The sequence below is a fragment of the Colletes latitarsis genome, chromosome 11 (genome assembly GCF_051014445.1).
Source record: "Colletes latitarsis isolate SP2378_abdomen chromosome 11, iyColLati1, whole genome shotgun sequence".
NCBI lineage: Eukaryota > Metazoa > Arthropoda > Insecta > Hymenoptera > Colletidae > Colletes > Colletes latitarsis.
This window is the reverse complement of record NC_135144.1, coordinates 12,164,483-12,191,989: the sequence shown is the minus strand read 5'-3', so window position 1 is coordinate 12,191,989 and position 27,507 is coordinate 12,164,483. Positions and strand designations below refer to the sequence as shown.

At 33.8% G+C, this 27,507-nt stretch overlaps 3 protein-coding genes across 5 annotated transcripts; all 3 read left to right on the top strand.

Annotated features, from left to right (window-relative positions):
- The first annotated feature begins 6,663 nt into the window (after positions 1-6,663).
- Prp3 (pre-mRNA processing factor 3) lies at positions 6,664-9,631 on the top strand. Of its 3 annotated transcripts, none has more exons than XM_076776495.1 (6): positions 6,667-6,779; positions 6,865-7,094; positions 7,465-7,676; positions 7,739-8,525; positions 8,636-8,993; positions 9,071-9,631. In XM_076776495.1, the coding sequence occupies exons 2-6, from the start codon at positions 6,947-6,949 to the stop codon at positions 9,468-9,470; spliced, it is 1,905 nt and encodes a 634-aa protein (XP_076632610.1). In that variant the 5' UTR covers positions 6,667-6,779; positions 6,865-6,946; the 3' UTR covers positions 9,471-9,631. The 3 variants fall into 3 exon arrangements, with proteins under 3 accessions (XP_076632608.1, XP_076632610.1, XP_076632609.1); XM_076776494.1 differs by having other exon boundaries at positions 6,670-6,786; XM_076776493.1 differs by having other exon boundaries at positions 6,664-7,094.
- Positions 9,632-11,677: 2,046 nt separating this feature from the next.
- Positions 11,678-18,590, top strand: LOC143347553 (peroxidasin). Its single transcript, XM_076776795.1, has 8 exons — positions 11,678-11,844; positions 14,443-15,214; positions 15,418-15,845; positions 16,051-16,298; positions 17,032-17,281; positions 17,558-17,676; positions 17,786-17,945; positions 18,033-18,590. Exons 1-8 carry the CDS (start codon positions 11,789-11,791, stop codon positions 18,109-18,111), a joined length of 2,112 nt encoding a protein of 703 aa, XP_076632910.1. The 5' UTR covers positions 11,678-11,788; the 3' UTR covers positions 18,112-18,590.
- A 1,617-nt stretch (positions 18,591-20,207) lies between these two features.
- Hsc70-5 (Heat shock protein 70 cognate 5) lies at positions 20,208-27,485 on the top strand. Its single transcript, XM_076779083.1, has 11 exons — positions 20,208-20,419; positions 20,886-20,947; positions 21,048-21,193; positions 23,881-24,004; positions 24,087-24,395; positions 24,892-25,054; positions 25,134-25,590; positions 25,772-26,068; positions 26,155-26,342; positions 26,422-26,562; positions 26,646-27,485. The coding sequence occupies exons 1-11, from the start codon at positions 20,327-20,329 to the stop codon at positions 26,736-26,738; spliced, it is 2,073 nt and encodes a 690-aa protein (XP_076635198.1). The 5' UTR covers positions 20,208-20,326; the 3' UTR covers positions 26,739-27,485.
- Positions 27,486-27,507: the final 22 nt, after the last annotated feature.

Below are 27,507 nucleotides of genomic sequence, written 5' to 3'. Positions count from 1 at the left end.
ATGAATTCATGCCATCCAGATACACAACGACTATAAATACAAGATAAAATATTGCCCCTTTGATACGAATCTGAAATAGATGCAACAAGCTTATTCGGACATCGAGAATATTGTAGATTAGACGTAGATTATGCGCGAAACACGAACAAGTACTGTGACTAGAAGATTAACGATACAACCGAAGCATAAGTTTTGTCCGACGTTATCGAGAATATCATCCTGGAGAATGGAGAGCATAATTTACGGTTTCCTTTTTACGGAACCACGACAATTGAGATCTCTTTCAACGAGCAATTAACAGTTGCTACATAGTAAGTTATATTCACGCAAAAACGAGATTAGTACAAATATACGATGGACACAGAAAATAAAAAAACGAATTCTTTATTAATTCGTGATTCTACGAATTAATATATTCAATTTTTTAGCGACACAGGTAAATGCCTAATATTAAATTAAATTTGTTTTGCAATATATTTTTGTCCTACTAAATTGACATTTACTAGAAATAGTCGGAAACTATGATGAACCAGAATAACAAAGGTTAAATAATTTCCTTAGTTCCGAAAACGTGACAGAATTTAAGTCGTCATTCTTATCTTTCGTCTGACACAAATTATATGAAATCCATAAATTCTAAGTTTATTTTGATTTGTAATTTAATAAAATGACTATATTTTTCTTTTGCTTCGTCTAATTTCTATAATTAAAACCGTAACTAATACACATATAGGTATGTTTTTGTTCCGTCTTTCTTATACAGTTGTTAGATAATTGTATACAGTTTATAAGAAAATATTTGAAAATATTTGAATCCTTGTAATCCGAAAAGGAACAATAAATGCTACCACTACTACTATAAACTTCCCATTAAATAATGTTTAAATATTTCGTTTCCAAGATTTGATCGAAAAATGGACTTGGACCACTTTGAAAATAAACGGTCCATTTGTACCTAGATGTGAGCAACTTGTACATAGTGTAGACGTACATAACGCAGAGGGTCTTGCAAATACAAATTGTTATGTGGATATGTACCCGGTGGGACGTGTATTCACCCTATATAAGTAAACATACAGCTCTGTACATATCGAATACCCAACGGACGACAGAGCGTACAAGAGAATAGCGTAGTATAAAGCATAAACTACAATTAGCGGTAATCCGCGTGACACGGGCATGGCACCCTTTGCGCATATTAAAGCATTAGCTACCGAGTCATACGAGCGTACCGTACATCATTTCGGGACGTGCCCACGTCTGCCGGTAAAATCGTTAAATTTACGAAGAAACACGACTGCCCCGATACGTACTGACTGAATATTAGTGCCACAATATGGTACGTGCTCGTGGTCGTGTGCGTTAGTCTACCGTTGCATCGATATCGAAACACACCGAGAATGTGTGCTTCCCTGAAGTGGCTGGAAAAAACTCGGTTACCGAGATGTTAGATTATGAAATGTTCGATTCGATGCTCCTTCAACATAGTGACTAAAAAATATCAGAAAGAACCCATTACATACGAATTTGAAGCTTCAAGTCAGGTGAAACGAACAAGATCGATGGATTGTCAATTATTTTAAAACGAGGTGGCTGAGAAGAATTCGGTTACCGAAATATTAGATTATGAATTCTTCGATTCGATGCTCCTTCAACTTTTCTCACTATTTAATAGCTAAAAAATATTAGATGAAACCTATTACATACGAATTTAAAGCTTCAAGTCAGGTGAAACGAACAAGATCGATGGATTGTCAATTATTTTAAAACGAGGTGGCTGAGAAGAATTCGGTTACCGAAATATTAGATTATGAATTCTTCGATTCGATGCTCCTTCAACTTTTCTCACTATTTAATAGCTAAAAAATATTAGATGAAACCTATTACGTACGAATTTAAAGCTTCAAGTCAGGTGAAACGAACAAGATCGATGGGTTGTCAATTGTTTTAAAACGAGATGGCTAGGAAAAATTCGAAAAATCCACTAGCAGGCGTAGGTCGAAACGTTCCCTTCTGTTTTCCTTGGCTGGGTTAAAAGAAAAAAATTTCGTGTAGCGTGACAGCGTCGACATCCTTATCGCTTCTTCCGCGTTCAATACCTGATACTATTTTCCCAAATACCCATCACCTGAAATAAACAGTTGTCGAGAACGGATCAAGTCGGCAGAGGTCGATCTGTCGTACAGCAAAATAGACGTTCTGTAATTTGTAAACGCGTACATCAAGGCGAAATAGAGTTTTATAAAAATATTCTCGTGATCATTGTATACAGTAGAAGTAATTACGAAAAAATTGAGTAACATAATATAGCGAGTTTTAATCAGTGAAACGAATGTGGAATTCGGGAAACGAATCAACACTTTCAATATTTATAGTTACTCGAATTAATATTTAAACATAGCTGTGTCGATGTATTTGTTGCTTTGTGTACAATACATATTTTTACGAAAATATTAATCATTAATTATAGCTCGAAAGTACACAAACAATTTCTTGGTAACAATAACATTTGGTTGTGCAATAAATTATAGAAAAAAATCACGTTATCGCATTAATATTTAGACACTTGTTTACGTTTTGAAATCTAAGCATTTTAGGAAACAATTGAAACTTCAAAATAAATTCGTTTCATTAGTAAACTATTTAAGTACCATTTTATTCCAGTTAATACTAGTTTAACATGATCGAAAAAAGTGGAAGTATTACTTTTGATAAAAGGCAATTTGTAATTTATTAGGCAGAATCTAATATCTCGATAACTGAGTTTTTCCCAGCCATCTCGTTTTAAGACAATTGACAACCTATCGATCTTGTTTGTTTCAACTGTCTTGAAGCTTTAAATTCGTATGTAATAGGTTCTATTTTATATCTTTTAGTCGCTAAATAGTAGCAAAACAACCTTGGCAAGCCCTGTCTTCACACACAATGTCATAAATACTTATTTCATTAAAACAGCTACAATTTAATTTAATATTCAGTCTGTAAAATGCTTTGAACAGAAGATATTCTATTTAACTGATGAAAACAACATGGCTTATGAATAAAGTTATCAATCCGCTTTATGTAATACGGATCAAGCAAGCTTCCTTAAGTCCATTAAAACATCGGAGGTAGCACGATTTCTAGGAATTCTCACACCACATTCTGGCACAGTTTTTACACGACTCGAACCAGTTATCCTAAAATAACAGCTAGAAGTATTCCAATTTCTTCGTTTCAATTAACAGAAAAGTTTAGAACAACAGCTTCAAATGAAGCAAATGTGGTTCGCTGAATTGGCCTCATCGGTCACCAGGGAAGCGTGGAACAGCGTAGTTTCCTGTACCATTCTCATTTGCGGTTATCGGTCCACTGCTATTCTGCTAGCCCTACAACTGCTTTCGTCCCTTACACCTTCATATATTTTGTTCAAACAAGTTTACGTTGCATCGTAAGTCTTATCGAACTCGCCTCAAACTTAACATGATTTATTGTCAGCATCACTGTAACTTCATTTCCCTTCGAAGCGTTACAGAATTAAAATTATATTAGATTTGGCAAAAGAGCTGTTCTATATTTACATTTATGTTCTGTTACATTAGAAAACTAATAAATACGAAGGTGCCATACCCGTGCAAGTAGTCAAAGAAGAATAAAAATTATTTAAATCATAACATTCATCATAACGATATTTTTAACAAAGTAGAAATATAGTATAACCAATCTACAATTTTTATATTTATTTGTAATGTATTAAGTAACGAAATTTCTAAACGAATAGATTGATATTTTTTTCTCCGTAATCGTAGGTATTTGATCACCTCTGGGAAAAATTTTAATGGAAGATTCTAGAGACCAAAATAAGACGAAAATCAAGAATACCATTTCTTGATGGAAGCTTCGTTAAAAAATTATTAACGTTTAAAGTTCCGCCCATACTGAATTTTTTTCTCGAAAATGCGCAGGAATTCGAGGGTATGTCTATTCACCAAAAACAATTGTAATTAACCCCCGCAACCGAAAATAATTTTTCCAGAACGATTTGAAATTTTTTAATTTTGTCGAAAAATTTCACACCTTCTCGAATTTTTTTCTAGAAAATGGATAGGATTTCGGGGGTATATCTATTCACCAAAAATGATTGTAATTGACCCCCACAACTAAAAATAATTTTTCCAGAACGATTTGAAATTTTTTAATTTAATTTTTTAATAACTTTTTAACGAAGCCTCAATCGAGAAATTGATATTCTTGAGTTTCCTCTTATTTTGACCTCCAGAAATTAAAATTTTCCCCAGGGATGGCCGAACACCCTGTATGTAATTCTAATAAGATTTTTACTATAAATGTATATTTTACACTCTTGATGCGTCAGAGAATTTTTAGAATGATCATTCGCTTGTGCTAGTTTGCGGATTTGCATCGTTGTTTTCATCTGAAGTTACTATCGCAGAACTTTACGTAAAACTAGATTTATTACGCACAGGTGACCTCCCAGGAATTTCTGTTGCACTCTGTAGCAACAGATGTTCACTGTTTAAAGAGCTACTTTCAGAAGTTTCCACAGAAGCATTTGTTCATTTCAAAAGGTTCATACGTCGCATTAATTATTATACCATTAATAATTTAGTAAAATAAGGAATTTTTACACTTTATTTGTCTACTGTCGTACTTGCATTTATTTAAGTTTCTACGTAACATTTGAAGTCTACGTTTTACCAACTAGAAAATGTCCGATGATAATATTTTATTTATACTAATAAAAAGAAAAAATTATAAATAGGAAATCAAAATTCTTGTACATTTTTTATCTAATATGCAATCTTTAAAATTTTTAAATTCAAGAAAACAATAGAATATTTTATACAGGGTGTTCGGCCAACCCCGGGAAAAATTTTAATGGAGGATTCTAGAGACCAAAATAAGACGAAAATCAAGAATACCAATTTCTCGATTCAGGCTTCGTTAAAAAGTTATTAAAAAATTAAATTAAAAAATTTCAAATCGTTCTGGAAAAATTATTTTCGGTTGCGGGGATCAATTACAATCATTTTTGGTGAATACACATACTTTCGAAATCCTATCCACTTTCTAGAAAAAAATTCGAGAAGGTGTGAAAGTTTTGGGTGAAAAAAAAGACTTTCAAATCGTCTTGGAAAAATTATTTTTAGTTGCAGGGGTCAATTGCAAGCATTTTTGGTCAACAGACATACCCCCGAAATCCTACTCAGTTTCGAGAAAAAAATTCCTTACCGAAAATATAATCCGAGGCCTGAAATGTCTGCCCGAATTTTCATGCGAATCTTTAAAACGTCATAACTTCTGAACGGATTGGACGATTTTAATGTTTAAAAAAGCAAACTACGCGTATTTTGATGGAGAATATGTACAAATCACAAAAATATTCGAAAAGTTGGTCCTTGACCCCGCAAAATGAGAAAAACCCCATAAAAATGGTCCAATTTTCAAACAGCCATAATTCCTACAATAGCGAATATATTTCAGTGAAACTTTTTTCTGAAGTAGAGCTCATGGGTACCTACAAAAAAGTATTAGACAACTTTTCTGTAGAGCGTCAAACAAATTGATTAAAAATGAAAAAGGAATTTTTAAGAAAAATCGACAGGGGGTAGTGCCTAAATTTTTCGATAAAATTAAAAAATTTCAAATCGTTCTAAAAAAATTATTTTCGGTTGTGGGGGTCAATTACAATAATTTTTGGTCAACAGACATACCCCCGAAATCCTACTCAGTTTTGAGAAAAAAATTCGAAAGGGTGTGAAATTTTTCGACGGATAAAAAAAAATTTCAAATCATTTTGAAAAATTATTTTCGGTTGCGGGGGTCAATTACAATCATTTTTGGTGAATAGACATACCCTCGGAATCTTGCGCATTTTCGAGAAAAAAATTCAGTACGGTCAGGTCTTTAAACGTTAATAACTGTTTAACGAAGCCTTCATCAACAAATTGGTAGTCTTGATTTTCGTCTTATTTTGGCCTCTAGAATCCCCCATTAAAATTTTTCCCAGGGGTGGCCGAACACCCTGTATAATATTTTAATCTAAATAATTAAAAATACCTATTATATTTATGAAAATCTATTTATGGAAGAGAAGTGTACTACTTCTTTTATTTCAAATACTTTATATGACAATATCAATATTTTACATCTTTAAATCTTTATGTGTATTTTTTAATAAAAACAATAAACTGCGACTGTCATATTATAATAACAAATTCCCTATCACTGAGATTTACTTACTGTTCAATTATCATTTACACTATGAAGAAATATTAATAATAAGAATATCTGTTTTAACAAAATAAAAATTATATTTTCTATCTTTTAAAAAAAGTAGTATTTATACAGAATTCAAAAGAAAATCAATTTTGAACTTAATATTTATAAAAAAGTACGAGGAATAATATTTTCATATTATAAAATTATTGTATCTATTCGTCTTTAAATATTTAATATTGTGCTATTTGAAATGTCCTAGGGTTTATAATCTAGTTATCTAGTAATCTAGTGATAAAATTGGTCCCTTAAATGTCCCTAGATTGGTGCAACCCAAGAATAATTTATCCCTTTTTTTCGTTTAGTAAAATAGATCCCCACTAGAAAAGTTGGTACTTCCATAGTGAAAAATCTAGTAAATAATTGACAGTAACTGAAATAACAATTACGGTGTTACAATGTGATGTCGACAATATCAGAGTATATTTGCCGATATTTGATTTGGGAAAAAGCAGTGAACCGTAAAGAAATATCATGACAATCCTTTCGAAACTACCTAGGTGTTCGGTATTTTGCGAAATATAAAACAATTGTACCTAAATGGAAGTGTGACTGAAATGTGATATTTAACCTTATAATTTGTAGAGGTTATGTTGTAAAGTAAACTATTTTCTACCAAGTTTACGGGGTTTCGAAGAAATTTATTGTCTGTAACAGACTCAGAGAAATGGCATATTTAACGAGAAAGGAAATAGACGAAATGAAACCGCAAATTGAAAAAGCGGTTCATAAATTTCTTGGTTTTGGGGAACCTGCTATTGTTACCACGGCTGTCAATTGCATTACTTCTGGGTACGATAAACGTAAAACTGCAGGTTGGTAATAGTTTATAATGCTCTTACTCTATCAACTGGATTTTTAAAAAATAATTGCTTAAAAAAGGCTGTTTTAAAGCATGGTAGAATAGCCAAACCTTGTCAGTATATTCTGTGGATATTAATAAGGAAATAACATTACATAAATATAGGTCTTTTAAAGCTCCACTAAAAAGTTATGGCAAAAATACAAAACATAAAAGAGATATCATATTATACACTATTCCTCAAAAACTATACCAAAGTAGCTCTCTGAAAGATTACTTTTATGCTTTAAAATACTATAGAACTATTTATTCTTTGAGAATAAATTTTTTTTATTTATATCCATAGGATTTAGTGTAAAAATATGTAACTTATGTTTCTGCAGATAAGCTGTCTGCCTTATTGGAAGACAAAAAGGCTTCAAAACTAACAGAGAAAATATTTGCGATCTATGATGATGCTAAAGCAGCACAAAAAAGTAAGAAGCGAAGTCACATGGAGGACAAAGATAAAGACAAAGATGCGAAGAAACCCAGATTCAGAGATGATGAAGTAAAAAATGAGAAAACAACAGAAGCACAATTATCTGCAGACAAGGTATCTGATCTATATGAGTGACTAATTATTTTACTAGCTTCCATAATGCTGTTTTCTTACAGATACGGCAAATGATGGCTAATGCCCAAAGAGAAATTGAAGAAAGGAAAAGGGCACTAAAAGCTATAAAACAGGAAGAAGTGCAACCGGCGAAACCATTGCTTAAATCGCGGGATTCGTTGCCTACGGTCGGAAGCATGTATAATCAGGGTTTATTGAGTAAAACGGATTCCGATAAAGCACGAAAGATTGCTGCTTTGCAAGCTCAAATCAGAAGTAAATTAAGCTCAGGGTTACTAGGGAATGTCAGTGTACCTGACAAACCAACTCCATTAATTCTGGACGAATCAGGTAGAACGGTAGATATAACTGGTAAAGAGGTACAACTTACCCAAGTAGTGCCAACATTGAAAGCCAATATCCGAGCAAAAAAACGGGAGGAGTTTAAAGCACAGTTGCAAGAATCCAAGGGTCCGGAAGAAATTCAAGACACACATTTTTTCGATACTAGGATAGGTGTAAAGCCGGCGGTCCGTGGTAAACGCACATTAAAGTTCCACGAGCCGGGGAAGTTTCAGCAGTTGGCTGAAAGAATTCGCATGAAAGCTCAGTTAGAAAAATTACAAAATGAAATTAGTCAAATTGCTAGAAAAACTGGGATAAGTTCGGCAACTAAACTAGCGCTCATAGCACCTAAAACCGAAGCTCTCAGCGAAGATGTGCCTAATGTAGAGTGGTGGGATTCCGTTATACTAACAGGAGGATACCCGAATGAGGATGAGCTTACAGTGATAAAAAATTCTACCATCACTAATCTCGTAGAACATCCCACTCAGATGCGACCACCAAGTATGTACCATTTGATAGAACTCTCTAACTTGTCTGTACTAATAAATATTTAAACGCGTCTTATCTAGTCGGCAGTCACCTCGAAACTGAACTATTTCTTATTATTCTAGCCGATCCGTTAAAACCGATCTATATGCCCGTATTTCTGACGAAAAAAGAACGCAAAAAATTGCGCAGGCAAAACAGACGAGAAGCATGGAAAGAAGAGCAAGAAAAAATTCGATTAGGCCTCGAACCACCACCGGAACCGAAATTGCGAATTTCGAATCTTATGAGAGTGTTAGGTACAGAAGCCGTCCAAGACCCTACGAAAATAGAAGCCCACGTTCGACAACAAATGGCTAAAAGGTTAAAGGCACACGAAGACGCTAATGCAGCTAGACGTCTCACAGCTGATCAGAGGCGGGAGAAAAAGGCGAGAAAACTTAAGGAGGACACTACTCTGGGAGTACATGTGTCCGTTTACAGGTAAAACAGATAATGATGTGTTATAATTTCATATTATACAAAGCACAGGGTACTAATGATTAATATTCTTTGCATAGAATACGCGATCTCCTAAACAATGCTTCGAAGAAGTTTAAAGTGGAAACAAACGCAAAACAACTTTACCTCACGGGCTGCGTGATGCTCTTTCGAGATTGCAACGTGGTTGTAGTAGAGGGGGGAGCAAAACAATTGAGTAAATATAAGAGATTGATGATGCATCGCATTAAATGGGAGGAAGACATTGTGAAAGACAACGACGGAAACGACGTGCCGAACAAATGTGTTCCTGTGTGGGAGGGTACTAGCAAACAACGTCATTTCGGAGAAATTAAATTCAAAGTTTGCCCAATCGAGAAAATGGCGCGAGAGCACTTCAAGAAGCACCAGGTTGAACACTACTGGGACTTAGCTTACAGCGGAGCCGTTCTCGATAATACGGACGATATTCGCTCGTAGAACAGAATTGTATAATTTAAGCAATAAATATATTCGTGCTGATGTAAACGCGATTATAGATAATTTTAATACAATTTAAATAAGTACTATGGAAAAAGAGAACCAGTGGAAGATAAAAGATGTAAACGATGGCGCGTAGTGCGAAAATAAAAGTGCTCAAGGCCTGATATAATTTCTTTTGAGTAGTTTTAGAACCCACGATCCTAAAGTGTAGAATTTAGATTTTTAGATAATTTGTGTGAGAGTGAAAATTGATAATCAATCAAAGGTCACATTTAGTAAATCTTAAAATTGCTAAAAAAATGATAGTTAAATAGCGTTTCAAAAATTTTACTATAAATATATGATTTAACTTTTGACGAAGTTTTAGATTGTTTAGCAATAGTACTAAATTTTAAATAAAACGTCAACAATGTTAAAATTATTGTACTTAATTTACTCTGAACGTTTCTAATAGGACAAATTTTCGCATTCGAAATGTAATCTAGTTACCGAATTAATAGAACTAACATTAATAATTTATTGCATACGTGGAGGCTAATGTTCGAAAACTAGTGTTTCAAACCAGTCTTCCCACGCGTGAATACTCACATAACTTTGACAGATCCTTGGAGCAAGATTGTGGGCGTAATCGATCGTCATGTTGTCTGAGAATTCCAATCCATAGCCGACGATGAATTTCATGAGTGTTACTTATTAGGTTATCCCAAAAGTTTTCTTTAATCTCTTAGTCGATGATGCTCTTCTCGGTCGTCTTTCCCATATCTTCGAATCTAGAACATCAAAGCAAACATTTGCAACATTTAGTATGGCATTGTTTTACAAAAGGCAACGATTGATCGTATTCAATCAATTTATTACCGAAATTCTCAATACGAAGTATCTATTGGCACATTGTGTTAAAATATCAATTCTGTTCGTACCAGTTCATACATTTCGATCCAGTATCGAAGCGCGCCAAAGAGACGAGTATCGAAATAATCGATACCTATTTGAACTCGATGGAAGCATTGGTACCAACTCTAGTTTTGATATCTCAACAATATATCGATTTCTAGGTATTTGATATTTAATTAGAGTTGATTAGAAACTGCTACTTGTGAATTATGGTGATTTTTCATGGTAATTAGTAGATTAGAAACTGCTACTTGTGAATTGTGGTAATTTTTCACGATTATTAGTAGTTTTTATGATCGTTTCTAATTAGTGAGAGAATTGTCAATTTAGGTGTAAATATAACTTTAGTATTGATATCTCAAGAATATATCGATATCTAACTATTTGATATTTATGTACTTCGGAAGGGGGTACTTATGCTATATTTTGGTAAGAGTAAGCGAAGTTATTAAAGATTATACAAACGAGTCTTGAGTTCATCGTTATGTATGCAGATGGTGGAATCAAGATAACGGTAACAAAATAATACTGGTTTTTATCTGATTGGAAATTCCGAGGTTTCGATTAATTCTATCACAGTCGTACCCCGAACTTACATACTAATTAATCCCAGACTACCTGACGTAAGTCGAAGCAAACATAATACACATAATTTGTATTTTTTTAAGTGTTAACAACTGACGAAGTCTTATGGATTGGTAAATAGTACAGACATAGCATTCGAAAGGTTAGGGGGTAGGTTTTCTATTCTTCAGTAAGAACGTCTAAAATACATACTTATTTACTGAAATTGATAAATTGATTTTCTACTGTAAACCTTCCAAAAAATCGTAATGGACAAAATATGCATTTCACATTTGCTCTTGTTTATTTACTAAGATAAAATCAAATTGTTTTGTTTGTGTTTGTATACATACGTAAAACATTTGTCGTTATTATGGATCTCGTATCTTACTATTTTATGTACATATTTAGAATTATTTTAAATACTGTATAAAAACATACAGTGTGTATACACATAGTGCGAGTGCACTACGGAGCCTTGAAACCGTACGTCCAACCGCGACTCCGGATAACAGAGTCTATGAAAGGCGAACCTTGGTCTCGTTCATAATACCAATCCGACTGCAGCAACGATGCACTTTTACTGTGCATCTAACTAAGTGTGTTGCCCGTCGACACAGCGTGCGTTGTTGACACCCTATATTACAGTGAACCTTACCGAACCCCACTCTTTAAACCGACCGGACGTGCTCAGGTTTTACTTTCGTTCGAGGATCAGTCTCAGTTCAGATTTGCCTGTTCTCGAACATACCCGGTGCGCGACTCTTACGAAACACGACGCCGCAAATGAGTTCTATCGTGCATTAACTCGTAGGTCCGATCACTATAGTACAGGGACACGCGAAACTTTTGGAAAAATGTCGGTGTGCGCGAAACGAAGACCGGTCTACGATATAATTGCCTTCCTGTCGCGGTGAGTGCTTCCGCTTTCATTCCGAGAGATTTATCTTTGATTTAGAGATTTGAGCAAATTGTATTCGCGTATAATTGATATAAATTTTAAATAGAAATTATGAGGTCATCTCATAAGTTTCGGCCAAGTTTTGCAACAGAATTTACAGCAATTTTTCAAAGATACCATTTTATGATAAACAATAAACGACCTATCGTTTTTTTGGCAATTATATTGTCGTTATAAAACTTCGAGCTTCGATACCACCCCCGATTTTTCCCTCAAACCTCTATAATAACTTCTATTTACGTTTTTTTTTTAATGAGATTATTAGCGACAGGTTTCTTTCATTATTATCATTTCCTCGAGAAAGTTAAATAAACTATTTTTATTTTAACTGGACTTTTCTTTTATAAATTCGTTTATACATTATAATCTGTTGAAAAATTTGTTAGGCTGATGTTCAGGTCAGCAAATCTCGGGCAGAAGCTAATTTAGGAGTGAATTTTTATTCGTTATTTGAGAATTAAATTTGTCCAGAGTTTCCAAAAATGCAACCTGATTACATTTGCCACGATAGGATCAATTCTTCAACAATTTATGTTGAATTTTATTGATGTAAAAATAAAATTCTAATTAAAAGAAAACTTGTATTTTAATGTAACAGAAGAATCAGTTTCAAAACAATACATTTGAAACAATTTAAGATTTTTAGAAAAATATACTAACGAATATCGTATCCCTATGAAATTTAAAAATATATTACGTTTATGTTATTTCTTTTCGATACGGCTGGAATGGAAAAAGTTAACTTCTAATCGCTGTGGTCAAATAAAGAAAGATCGAATCACTTCTGCGCGTACTGGTTTCCATCAATTTACATAAACACTAATCATGGGAACAGACTCGATTGCGTAAGGGAATCACAAAAGAACCAGGAAGGAGCCTAAATGTCAAACAGCGAGTTCTTCGATCTCTTAAGGTCGCATGAATTCGTTCCATCAGACTACCAAGCTGCTACGACCCGAAAACTAACTATTCATTAAATAGTTGAGAGATTTGTCTGATATACGTATAGTGTCGAACAAAAGTTTCGACTCAGTAAATTGCGTGTAAATTAAAAATAGAAGTTTTATTAAATCTTCGAAATTACTGTCTTAGTGTTTCAAATGACCGACTATTTTTCGACGAATTAAAATTAAACCCGTTATATCTTTCAGATAATTGGTGAATTCAAAGATCTTTGGCAGGGATATATTAATATTTGTAGAATAAACGGCTGAAAAAGATACAGAGGCAAAGTTTGAATATTAAAATTTACGTAAATTGCTATTTACTTTCTCCGTTTCTGATTTACTTTTGTTCGACACTGTACGTGAATCGATGAATTTAGTATGATAGGAACGAACAATGATCTAAAACGAAAGGAAATGTCATCTTCTAGACAAGGTCTCTAAGATTCATTGCGATTCTTTCGTCGAGTGTTGAAACGAGACACGCGATGCATTCTGATCCATTTTTTGCTAATAAGGGGGCTAATTTACGGAGAAATCATGCGAATCTTCTTGTACCCATGCTCCTATCATGTGAAAAGGTTTCATTTGCAATGCGGATGTGGAAACGACGAGAACTTGTAATCCAAATGCGCCCAACTCCACAATTGTATTTTTAATTGTCGATCCTATCGCATCATTGTCATGTTGGATAACAAAACAAGTATTCAATTAACATGCCAATTATTAAGTAACGTCAAGGTGCAACCACTGTGTGGTAGAAGTTGCAGATTTCTCATGAGTTCACTGAAAGACGCAACATTGCCATAGCGAACTAAAATCGTAAATCTCACGCTGTAAATACTCAAGGTTTCTGCAATGCCTTAAACTTTAAAAATTTTTCCTAGAGACATTGAATGCTTTTTATTTTTTAAAACAACGTTTCCTGAAATTTGTATGGTTTTTGAACATTGAGGTATTTAGTAGGTAGAAAACTATTTTCAACTTTATTACGGATAATTGATGAACCCTGTATTCTCACGAGATTCCTATTGAAGGATCTAGAATTGCCGCAATATTCTCGTTATTTACTATTGAGCAAGTCCTTTCTGTTCTCACACAATTGTTCCTTAAAGGTCTGCCATTGCCATTAGACTTTCCACATACGTGCATCGACATTTTCAAATTCCCCAACACACATTTTCGAAATTTTAATTGAGGGAATTTTTATGCAATATGGAACAACAAGAACCATATCAATTTTATTTAATTACTAAAAATAAAATGAAACGAATACAAAATTAAAAAGAAACAATAATATCCGACATCACCTACTCGGAACAATTTTGTGATTATAGATGATAGTAGAGTTGAGCAAACTTTATTCACGAATAACGAATGTAAACCTTCTATTTATTTGTAATACAACTTTCGTTTACGTTTCGTTCATGAATTCATCGGCAATTCCTGATCTATTAACAAATTTTTTAAACCGAAAACTAGTTTATGAATGAATAAAATTTGCCCAAGTCTGAATAATAACACGTTCGTACGATACTGTAGAATCTAGAGTACTGCTTCTAGCAGAGCAAGTCTGTAATTCCTATCCTCAGATTCCGATTCGCAGATTCCTCGTGCTGTTCGCGCTCGTAGAAAGTACAACATTGCCGTCGAACATGTTACTGGACCTTAACAGACGGACGAATGTTTCCATGGAGAAGTACCACGAAGCAGAACGGGCGATTCTGAACTCGCAAACGCGTCTAACTTATGGTTCACCGTCGTGGTTCCTGAGCGCGTCCCACGCGATGACCGAGCACGCGCAAAATCTATCAAGGAAGGCTCTACGAATCGAAACGATGGCCGCCATGTTGGTGGAGGCCTTAAACATGTCCTCGAAAGAGGCATCCTCCGTCTTACCATCCGTGGCGGCCATCAACTGTCCTGAGTCGTCCAACTTTTTGCAAGTAATGACCACTTGCAGAGGGGTCGATGCACGCTACAGAACGCACACTGGAAAATGCAATAATGGGTTACATCCATCTTGGGGCGCCGCTCTAGAGGCTTACGTGAGATTCCTACCGCCGGAATACGTGGACGGGGTCTCCCTGCCACGAACAGATTTGCCTAGCGCCAGAGAAGTCTCCTCGAGAGTTCATTCCGGTGGATTGGATCTCAAACATCCCTATTTGATGGCCCTGACAGCGCTGTTCGGCCAGTTTCTCATTCACGATCTAGCCCACACGCCTAAGATGGAACTGCCGGACGGTACTAAATTGAAGTGCTGCGACGTGGACTACGAACACTTTCATCCCGAATGTTTCCCCATAAGGGCTGACAATGCTATAGGGTGCATGGAGTATTCGAGATCCGCTCCACACCCTGGCAATTCGCTACAGGTAACAGAAACGCTTTTCTTCCTCGATAATTCCAGGCTCCAATATTGTATAAAATATAACAATTTAAAGCTACGTTTCTCTTCGAAAATTATTGGACTCGTTAGAACCTTTCGTTGCCCCTCAGGTCCAAAATAGCCTTCTGAAATAACAAAGAGTATTTTGTCATTGTTTCAACGAGCATATAGAGGAATTTTCTGACTCAGGGCTGCAAATTAGGTCCTAGACAGCAGATCAACCAAGCATCATCGTACTTAGACCTTTCCCCGGTTTATGGGAGTTCGGAAGACATAGCGAAAGCCCTGCGATCCGGGAAGGGCGGGTTGCTTAATACGCAGAGGAAGAATTTGCCCATGCCTTCGCCCAAGTACGAAAGTTGCAGAAGCGCGAACAAAGCTTTCCCGTGTTTTCTTAGCGGGGATTCGCGGGTAAACGAGAACCCCGGTCTCACTCTAATGCACGTACTTTTTCTACGGGAACATAACCGAGTCGCTACACAGCTGGGACAACTGAATCCTCACTGGGACGACGAGAGACTCTACCAGGAAGCAAGAAGGATCGTTATCGCGGAAATGGAGCATATAACTTATAACGAGTTTCTGCCCGTTGTTCTCGGCGAAACGAGCCTCAACAAGTACGTCCACTCTCTTTCGCGTCATAATTTACTTTACGGCTCAACAGATTCCAAAAACTAATACGCTACGATTTTTATTCGATCTCGATTTTTCAGATAATCTAACGAAACATATAATTTCTACGTTAGACTATACTCTAAACGCTTTAAACGGTGCGTTCAGGTTTTGCATTTGTAATTACTGAATATAACGATGTATTCTTAGGTATCAATTACGCTTGTTACAAAGAGGTTACTTCCGTGGCTACGATACCCGGACAGATGCGACACTTTCGAACGCTGTTGCGTCCGCTGGACTCTTCTTCATTGCCGCGCTGACCCCAAAAACCCTCGACCTAGTTGACTCACGATCGGCGTTAAAGTCTGGAGAAAGGTCCTTACTATCGGCCTTCTACGCTCCCCAGGAGTTTTATGAAGCCGGTGCTATTGATCGTCTGATCTCCGGTGCTACAGGTCAGTTGAAATTACCGGTAAATGGATTTTCGGTGAAAATCATCCTCAGACGCGCGTTTCGTAAGATCTAACGGATTGCGCAGCAAGTGACCGATAATTATCATATTGCCACACGATTCAATCCGCAGGCGGACATTTCGTAACACGACTACAATTTTATTAAATATAAATTACCATTACTGGAGATTTTAAAGCAACGGACGGTCGAGTCTAATCAATTTCTGACTTTATGATTATGAATTTTCATCTTACATAGAAGCAAACGTAGACTTTTCTCGTTCAGAAATGCGAATTTTCTACCTTCATTACTAAGGATATTCTAACATTTATCACCCAATATAATTGATTTATACAATTGATTTATTTATTTATTCAAGATTTCAAATAAAATTTCAAATCATCTAAAAATGTTCAAGTTTTAAATATACGAACACTGCGTTAATATTACAGTTCGATTTATGTCAGTGTATTTATTAAAATGTATTGTTTGCAAAAATTGTTAAACCATCGTGTACAGCAGTTTTGAAGAACCTATTTCGATTTCTGAACTTCTTCGATTGAAGAAGTGCAATTGAAAACTGATCGTTTAGGCTCGCCAATCAAATATTAGGATTTTTAAGAATAGATTCGAAATTAAGTTTTGTCGAACATTACTACGATCTACCGACACGTTGTCCCATGAGAACTTGATTTTAATGGCGATCTAGGATGCAAGATTTAATTTCCGTGACAGCGGGACATTCTAGGAAGCCTTTACCGCCAGGATTGAATGAAATTCTGTTGGAACGATACTTCCACGATGGAAAAAGCAACGATATTGCCGTGGATTACGCCGCGCAAATTATACAGCAAGGAAGGGATCACGGTTTGTCACCTTACGTTAGATGGCGAACATTTTGCGATTTACCGGAGATCAATAATTTTGAAGATCTCAGGGGATCGATGACCAAAGACACCACGAATAGGCTTCGAGCAGTTTACAAGTGAGAGAAAATTTACAATGATACCTAGTAATCATTGATTAACAAATTAACAACAGCGACGATACATTAATTCCTTAAATCGAAACTTATAGGAATGCATAATTGAATAGTTTAGCTTTTTATTTTATAAATTTTAGAGAATATACTGTTCACTGCAGATTTTAATATTTATCTCGATTTAAGGATTAATGTATTATTACATTTATGATTATTATTAGCAATTTACACTAACGTTGATCGTGATAACTTACTATTTACATGGTTTTCAATGTATAGAAATGTGCAGGACATAGATCTGGTAACAGGAGCACTCTCGGAAGCACCCGTGTGGGACTCGGTTCTGGGACCAACATTTCTTTGTTTATTGGGTCGTACGTTTCGAAATCTCCGTCTAGGTAAAAGAAATTTATAAAAACTTAAATAAAAACAAATAAGAAAATTAGTGAAATTATTCAGTGACGATTTGATCTAATTCGTCGATACAATAATTAATATGTTATACAGGCGACAGGTATTGGTACGAAAATGCAAACAGTCCAGGTTCGTTTTCCCTGGATCAATTAGAAGAAATAAGAAAAATTACGATGTCGCAAATTTTGTGCTACAATGGCGACAGACTGAACTTAGTGCAACCAAGAGCGTTTCTTCTGAAAGATCGTTTCTTGTAAGTTCTAAATTGGTAATTAAACTGAATATACTAGCAATAAATACTCGACGAACAGAAGAAATGAACGAATTTTTGACTTTTCAGAAACGATATGACAAATTGCTCCATACACTTGATCGGATCGCCCAATTTTTCATCTTGGAAGGAAAAGAATACTTCGTAACTTTTATCCGAGTTACACTTCACTGTATAACTATGTATACTTAACTGTACATAACAAATGTTATTTTTAACTGTTGTTAGGTGAAGACATGAAAGTTTATGTTAAACTTTGTTCCTTGCAGTAGGAATATTGCAATAAGTACTGCACTATATTTAACAATGTAAAATATTTGTCTTCATTGTAAAACAAATTATATTTTTTATACAAGCCAATATGATTTATTGTTAATATAAGTGTTAAATTACAATTTTTTAATAAACAAACTACTAACGTTAAGTGGGAAAATTAGAATTAGCAGTGCAAAGTACTTCTAAATGAAACGTATAAATTGTTAGTTAAACATGAAATTATAAAATTACTATCTATTATCTATTATCTTCATAGAAAGCATTTTCGAATTTGTATTTGCATCGTGGAAATTTGTTTCTATAAACAATAGGTATGTCTTCCTTTATACTTTTATATTTAACATTTTTGTATGTTTATAATGCCTATAATAATAATTTCTTTAGATTATGAACGTTTTCATTTTTTTACAAAGTCCTTGTGTTTATTTATGGAGATATTTAACACGTCTTGATCTTTAAGTTTTTCTATTTTACCCAACTTCGAAAAAAGTTTATTTAATAAATTATTAAATAACATGAGTTTCAAATTTGTTCGACGAGCTAATAATTGATTCAATTTTATGGAGCTAATATTAACCCAAATAAAAAATAATGTAACGAAAATGTTACTTTTAAATTTGATGATACAATAAATTTATTTTACGAGGAAATAAATACTAAATAACTTTTGACAATTAGACGGAATTACTAAACCTGTCATAAAATTATTATAATTTTGGTATAGAATTTATTATAAGATTAGATGATTCAAACAATATTTCTAAATATTATTGTAAATGAATAATTGAAATATTAAATATTTTTTTTTCACAAAATGTTTTACAGAGTTGTCTTTATAATAACTTTTGAGCCTTTAAGATATAATGTTGTTTTCGTTCGAAGATAACAGTCAATAATAAAATCTGAACTCACAAATAAGAATAACTGACGGTCTACGGTTATTGACGGTAATTGACGGACTTATTATAACCTAATAGCTACCGTCATTTTAAAACGCCAGAAGGACTATATTAATATTTTTTAATGCAACGTACATAACAAAAATAAATGTTTAATAATTCCCTATAGACCTAAATTATATTGAAATTTACAATTAAACAAAAAAAATATATAAAAACATAATGAATCTACATTCCACCAATTTATCACAAATATTTTAAGGCCTCCAAAGTGTCCTAAACTGAAAATGATTAGTAGCTCATTATGCAAAATTAAAATATACATATGTAACATATATAAATAAATCTATTTGTTTTAACTTATCTCCTTAATAAAATTCATTACTTAAGTATTTTTCAAACACATTTTTGAGAAAGTTATTTCAAAAATTGTACAATATATAAATTCCACATTAGAAGATTGTGTATTTTACGAAATATTTTGTTCCACAAGAAAATCTGAACATCTATAAATGAAACATATACATATAACTTACGCCAATTTCATAATAGCAGGAACAATTGAGTAATCGGGAAGAAGAGCTTTTCTGGTGATTTCTCTGGAGGCTTCCATGAACAAAGAAAAGTTTGAAATTCAAATATCTCAAAACAAGGTTTTAGCAAATCCTCCTTCCGAATAACTACACAAGCTTAGTTTAATTTTTGGATTCCGGATATCTAATATACGTAACACTCCTAGTATACGACTCTATTCGTTGAGACTCTATTTCCCGCTATCTTTACTATCAGCGATAATAATTTCTATTTCAAATTATATTAAATTACTATCCAAATTAAGGGACAAAAAATTAATTTACTGTTTTATTGAATTTTACTACTTTTTCAATACGTTTGTTCGGCGAATGAGATATCTGTTCTATAATAGAACATTCGGGATAATTCTCGAGTCACCAGAGAGAAGATGACCGCGCAGCGCGCTGATTGATTGTTTCCCCAAGACTGAAGCTCTCATTGGCGGAACGCGATTACGTACGTCGGCACGCGGAGTGGAAATAGTCTTAATGCGTGTACGGTATGCGCATTATATTCTCTGTGAAGGTTGCATCACTACACGTGAAGTTAGAGTATCCGCGTCTCTTCTAAAACTTTTTGGTGAAATTGAATCGATATAACGCGTAAATAATCAAAATGCTAACTGCCGCAAAATTGTTTACTCGAAGCTGTAGCAATGTCACTTGCGATATTGCTAGGAGACAACAATTTAGCACAATTCTTAAAAATGTAAGTTCCAATGGCGATTCACAATGCATTGTACGTAACTTTCCAACACGCGTTTCTCGATCGCATACAATTCGTACAATGTTTAAACTCGTTCGCTGTTTTATGTAACATTCTATTAAACTTGGTTTGTATCGTTTATCCGTTTTTATGCATATTTAGCATTACTTTGGATACTTTTTTATCTCAACGCCGCGAGACATTAAAGTTCATAGCCGGCACGTGATCTGCTTAAATTATATCTTAAATCTTTGAAACTATATGTCGTAGAAAAATGTAATTTCATTAATATACATTTCACTTGCGTCTGTCATACATTTTAATAAAAATCTGCAAAAATTAGTTCCATATATCCTCGTAAATTGCATCATGTTTTTCGTGTTTATTTTTATACATTTTTTAAGTAGAATCAATTTCCTAATTTATATCAGTATTTATAGAAGTACTTATAATATTAAATATTGTTTAGGTTGCAGCTCCTGCCTATATTACACCTCAACGATTTACAGATCTTCATCAATATCGACACAAGTAAATGAAAATTATTTTGTACTTTGTACATTTTACATCCTCTGTTACATATTTATAGTTTAAATGCATGTCAATGATATCTTAATATTTATTTATATAGATCTGAAGGTGTAAAAGGTGCGGTTATTGGAATTGATCTTGGTACTACATTCTCATGTGTAGCAGTTATGGAAGGGAAACAAGCAAAAGTAATAGAAAATGCAGAGGGTTCGCGAACAACACCATCTTTTGTGGCGTTTAGTAAAGGTTAGTGAGTAGTGTTGTGCATGAGTAGTTTATAAAATTAAATTGTCTGCCTATTGTATTTGTGATACCACAAAAGTATTAATGCTTTATTACGCTTCAGTCAACATTGGTTTTAATCTGTAGTGATTATAAAAATGGTATGTTAATGTTTTCATTTTCTGTTAGCACCTATAAGACTAGCCGTTTTAGCACCACGCAGCACGATAGCGCTGCTCGCGTTCTGTGCTGAAATGTGCCGCGATGTTTGGTCACGATTGCATACTTTTGAATGTTTAAGTATAACGCATCTGATATGATTGGATTTCGACGAAAAAAAAGCAGCGCTATCGCGCTGCATGGCACAATCCGACACGGATTTTTAAAAACCCCTGGCACTAAAACGGCTATGTGTAGATAGGTAACATCCTGTTTCAGAGATGCAACAGTAATGTTTGCATATTTCTGCAGAATCACATCTTCAGATACATAATTTGACAAATTTATAATTTTAATACCTTCCTGTGGCATTTAGCTTGACGAAATCCGGGCCCAAACGGTAGACGTTAACGCGCGGTAAACAGAACCAGACTGATGCTAAACTGCTTTGTAACAGATTATAAGAATCGTGACCAACTCTCGTGGTGTACTGATAGGAACTAAAACTCAATCACGATCGTGATTTGCTATCCGCGAGCGTGACTCATAATGTTTACGTTTGGGCCAACTTTCTGATCGCGAGCCTGGCTCGTGATGTTTACGTTTGGGTCAACTTCTTATTCGCGAGCCTGGTTCGTGATATTCATGTTTGGGCCAAAATCTTCATCACAAGTTAGACTTGTTGAAGTATGGGAAGGGGTCAAGTATGAAATGTACAGCAACAGTAACATTGCAAGATCACAATGATTGTACAATCACATACATAATCACAATACAGCAGTGCCCACTTAAGTGTCCACAGTCGTTTAAGTGGGTATAGTTACTTCTCAAAATTCAATGGAGATAAGGAAAGAGGATAAATGCGAGTGAGATACAATAATTCTCAATACAATAACAATTTAAGTGTAAAGAACGCAACGTTTTATAACATTCACAGTAAAGGATAATTTTACATTTAATGGTTTATAGAAAACCATTTCCAATCGCTTTTACAATTTTTTCACACTTCTTACTTTGAGTTTTACACACAAGTTTAAAGAAAAATTGTCAAATTTAATTTTTAGTTGGCATACAGTAATAATGTAATTAATAAAGTATATTAAATGTAATAAAATAACAAGGAAAGATTGCTGACCAGGAAACAGCAGAATATCTCATTAACATTACAGTTTATATATTTTAAATACAAACACAACAATAAACAATGATTCAATTGTTTATATTATATATATATTGATGCAAAGCCAATCATGCATGGTCTATACTACTTTGTACCATATAGTAGACACAGTATTATACTTTAAAATAGGTTGCCAAATTGGTGTATTTAAACTTGTCTTGGAATTTATTTAACACTATTTAATAATAAATTAATTTTTCTTATTTAATATCATTAAAAAAATTCATTACCTGCCTTTTAGGTAAATATATTTCAGTACAAGTGGAAAATCGAATAAAGTTTGATATTTTGTATTATTTTCCCATACATTATGAATAAAAAAATCAGATCTTTGCTTCGTTTTACATGTTTGTCGCGCTATATCTCGCTATACATATATTTAAAATATATTTAGAATGTTGGGTAATATATAGAAATATTTGAAAATACTAATATATGAAATCATTCAATTTTGTTAACATACAGGATAAGTAAAATATACTGACTTTATTTTCAAAAAGTTAAGCCAATTTATTAAAACGTTTCCTCATTTCTTCAGAAAGTTTGTGGACCCTCAAGGGGTTCTACAATTTGAGAAACTCTAATTCAATGGAAATTAATTAATTATTCACGAAACATGTATTAAAGTGTATACAATCAGTAAAACTAGAAAGATTAACATAATAAGAAATTATCAGTCATCTAAAATGTTATTAATCTTTGGATTATTATAGCTCCAAGAAAAGAAATCGTCCAATAATCTTCCTGGGCTTATTTTAAAGCTTGTAACTTCTACTTTCTTTTATATTCCCAAGTTGAATTTCGTTCGAGATAAGAATTGTTTCATTCAAACAACCTCTAAAAGTTTAACAAATTTTATACCTATCTAAAATTACTATGAATTTAATAATTAAAAGATAAATAAATTTGCATCGTTTTTTAACTATTATTCTTTATAAAGTAAGTATCCAATGCATATTCACCTAGTTCAGAGCAAAATAAAATGGCGGGAAAAGATCGTAACCAAGTTTTACAATAGTCGTTGTAAAAAGAGGACTTTAATCTTTAAATTTATGGTGGTTTTATATGGGTATAGAATTTTTTAAACCTTTAAGGATCATTTGGATTCAAAATAACCTTTAAAGTAAAATCATCTTCACTTCCTAATGTAAAAAAATCTTCAACAAAATTCAACTTAAGAATGTGAAAGTAAAAGATTCAATCTTCAAAATAATCCCAAAAAGATTATTGAACTTCTTTTCTAGAAGTTATAATCTAAAGATTAACGACGTTTCATACATAATGAATTTGTACAATTTTATATTTCGATACAAATATCATTCAGAAATCTTCATGTTAATCTAAACGTCATGAAGAATTTATAAATTTGCAGACGGCGAACGCTTAGTTGGTATGCCAGCTAAGCGTCAAGCAGTTACAAATTCAGCAAATACATTTTACGCTACAAAGCGATTAATTGGGCGAAAATTTGAGGATGCTGAAGTAAAAAAAGATATGTATGTATTATGTGTATATTCTATACTTAATACTTCATATTTACATGTAAGTAGAAAGTTAGATTTACATTTATAATTTTAGGAAAACTGTTTCTTATAAAATTGTGCGAGCTTCTAATGGAGATGCATGGGTACAAGGAGGTGATGGTAAAATGTACTCTCCTAGTCAGATTGGTGCGTTCGTTCTCATGAAAATGAAGGAAACAGCTGAATCATATTTGAGTACACCAGTAAAAAATGCTGTAATCACTGTACCTGCATATTTCAATGATTCGCAAAGACAAGCTACAAAAGATGCTGGTCAGATTGCTGGCCTTAACGTACTTAGAGTAATTAACGAACCAACAGCAGCTGCTCTTGCATATGGCATGGATAAAACAGATGATAAAATGTACGAATCATAATTTATCTACCTATATTACGAACATAAAAAAGACATACACCATCATTCACAAGTATTAGAATACTTGGTCAAAACGTTGTCAATCTTTAGACTATTGTAACTTCGTTAAAAGATGTTCTACTTTCAAAACTTTAAGTTTAATTTCCTCGAAGATCCTTGAACATTAAAAAACAAATGATGATGGTTTTGCTCTAAAATATTTTTCAACTTTAAACGGCTTTCAAAAGTTTAACGAGTTTTTTACGTGACTAAAATCACCATGAATTTGAAGATTAAAGTTTACTCATTACATCGATTCCTATAAAAATTGATATACAGCGATATAATGCGGGTTTACTGTATATCAAATTAAGAATGATGTTATTATTTTTCGTCTCTTAGCATTATTTAAACATGCTGAAAGCACATACTGACTAATTTAATGAATTTCTTTTTACTTGAATGCGTGAAAAACACGTTCTGTACGCGTTATATTTTCTTTTAGCATCGCAGTATATGATTTAGGAGGTGGTACTTTCGACATTTCAATTTTGGAAATCCAGAAAGGAGTGTTTGAAGTGAAATCTACAAACGGAGATACCTTTTTGGGAGGGGAAGACTTCGATAATACCTTAGTTAATTACCTCGCGTCAGAGTTTAAGAAAGATGTGTGTATAGTCGATCGAAACAATATTTTCTGTTTACGGCATAGTAGGAATTATATATAATATTCCACTACTTTTATAGCAAGGCATAGATGTAGCAAAGGATGCAATGGCTATGCAACGGTTGAAAGAAGCGGCCGAAAAAGCAAAGATTGAATTATCCAGTTCTCTTCAAACTGATATAAATTTACCTTATTTAACTATGGACTCTAGTGGACCAAAACACTTGAACCTCAAACTTTCTCGAAGTAAATTCGAAAGTCTTGTAGGCGATTTGATCAAACGTACTCTTCAGCCGTGCCAGAAAGCACTTTCTGATGCTGAAGTATCAAAATCTGATATTGGTGAAGTGTTGTTAGTCGGTGGTATGACGAGAGTGCCTAAGGTTCAACAGACAGTACAAGAGATTTTTGGTAGACAGCCATCGAAGGCTGTAAATCCTGATGAAGCTGTAGCTGTCGGTGCGGCAGTCCAAGGTGGTGTACTTGCCGGAGATGTAACAGATGTTCTTCTTTTGGACGTTACACCACTATCTCTTGGTAAATAATTGTTTTCCGCAGATAAAATCAGACTAACTTCTAGACAATGATGTCTATCATAACTAATCTTCTCTCTGATAAAAAATGAAGATCGTGTTATACTGAGTTATTCCTGTTGCGATCACTTTTAGCTTCTATAATGGCGATTGGACCGATGGTGCAATTTGCTTTTATTTTATAGGTATTGAAACACTAGGTGGTGTGTTCACAAGATTAATTTCTCGAAATACGACTATTCCCACGAAGAAAAGTCAAGTGTTTTCCACAGCAGCCGACGGTCAAACTCAAGTAGAAATTAAAGTTCATCAAGGCGAGCGAGAAATGGCAAACGATAATAAACTTTTAGGACAGTTTACTCTTGTCGGTATCCCACCCGCGCCTAGGGGTGTACCGCAAATAGAGGTCACGTTTGACATCGATGCTAACGGCATTGTTCATGTGTCTGCTAGGGATAAAGGAACTGGCAAGGAACAACAAAGTACGTGAAATGTCAAGTAAAGGAAACCATTTTAACCGTTGGTTAATAGAACAAATATTTCTAAAGAAGTAACTTCTTATTCGCAGTTGTTATCCAATCGAGCGGCGGTCTTAGTAAAGATGAAATCGAAAACATGGTGAAAAATGCCGAACAATACGCTAGAGAAGACAAAGTTAAAAAAGATAGAGTCGAGGCTGTTAATCAAGCCGAAGGAATTATTCATGATACAGAATCTAAGTTAGAAGAATTCAAAGCCCAGTTACCTGAAGAGGAAGTAAGATAAATAACGTATTGTTATAGTAATGTTATTTGATGACGTTTTTCGTATTCACAACTTCGTTTAACGTTTCCAGTGTAATAAACTCAGAGAATTAGTTGCAAAAATGCGAGAAACTTTGGCTAAGAAAGACGATGTCGAACCTGACTTAATTAAAAAAGAAACAAACGAATTGCAACAAGCGAGTCTTAAACTATTCGAAATGGCGTATAAGAAAGTACGTTAACTGTTTAATTAATTTTAATTAAAATTTTTTAAATTCCGATATAAATTTTTTATATTAAATGTATTTGATCGCAGATGGCCGCGGAGCGCGAAAGTCAAAGTCAAAGTCAAAGTCAAAACCAAAATGAACAAGACGATGGAGCCCAGAAGAAAGAGGAGAAGAATTAATTGTGTTTAAGTTAATATGTATTTCAGATAAAAGAAATTTATTGCACACAGCTATAAGAGCATCAATGTATATCTTACATGCTCAAGAACTCTCATGTAAAAGTTAACAAAATTTTGCAACCTAGTATTGTTAGCATTTTTATTTTTATTTTTGAGCATGTATGGTTGCAAGTCAGAAATATTAATTTGAATTTACAGAGTGAAGTATTGATAAAACTTCTTCAATCGGACAATTACAATGTGTACTGCCTTATAACTACGTAAACATTTGTAAACTATTCCAAATATGGCATAAATTGTAACAACTTTACAAACATTTTATTTTAATCTGAACTAACGAATTTATTGGAACCGCTGAATATGCAAAAATAATCTTGTGAGGAGGTCAATTTGTAAATTCTGTACATAATTAATTTCATCACGGAATTTGCCGATAGCAGGTTCTTTTTCACTCTGTGCAGAAAGTATCCGGTGATATACTTTTTTGTCAGTGTTAAATACTTGGCCTCGCGAGACAACTATGAAAATTGATAGCTCGGCAAGCTGTCACATTTATGAAACATTGTAACTATAGAATTGTAGTAATTCATCCAGTATGTGTGCGAAGAAGATATGAACATGAGAGAATGTGATGTATGCTCGGTACAAAACAGGATTATTCTATAAGAAGTACCACGACATGTAGATTATGTTAGAAGCTATTGTACTATGATGTAACCATGTTATTAAAATTTTTTATTTGAATAACTGACCTTATAGAACATAATTT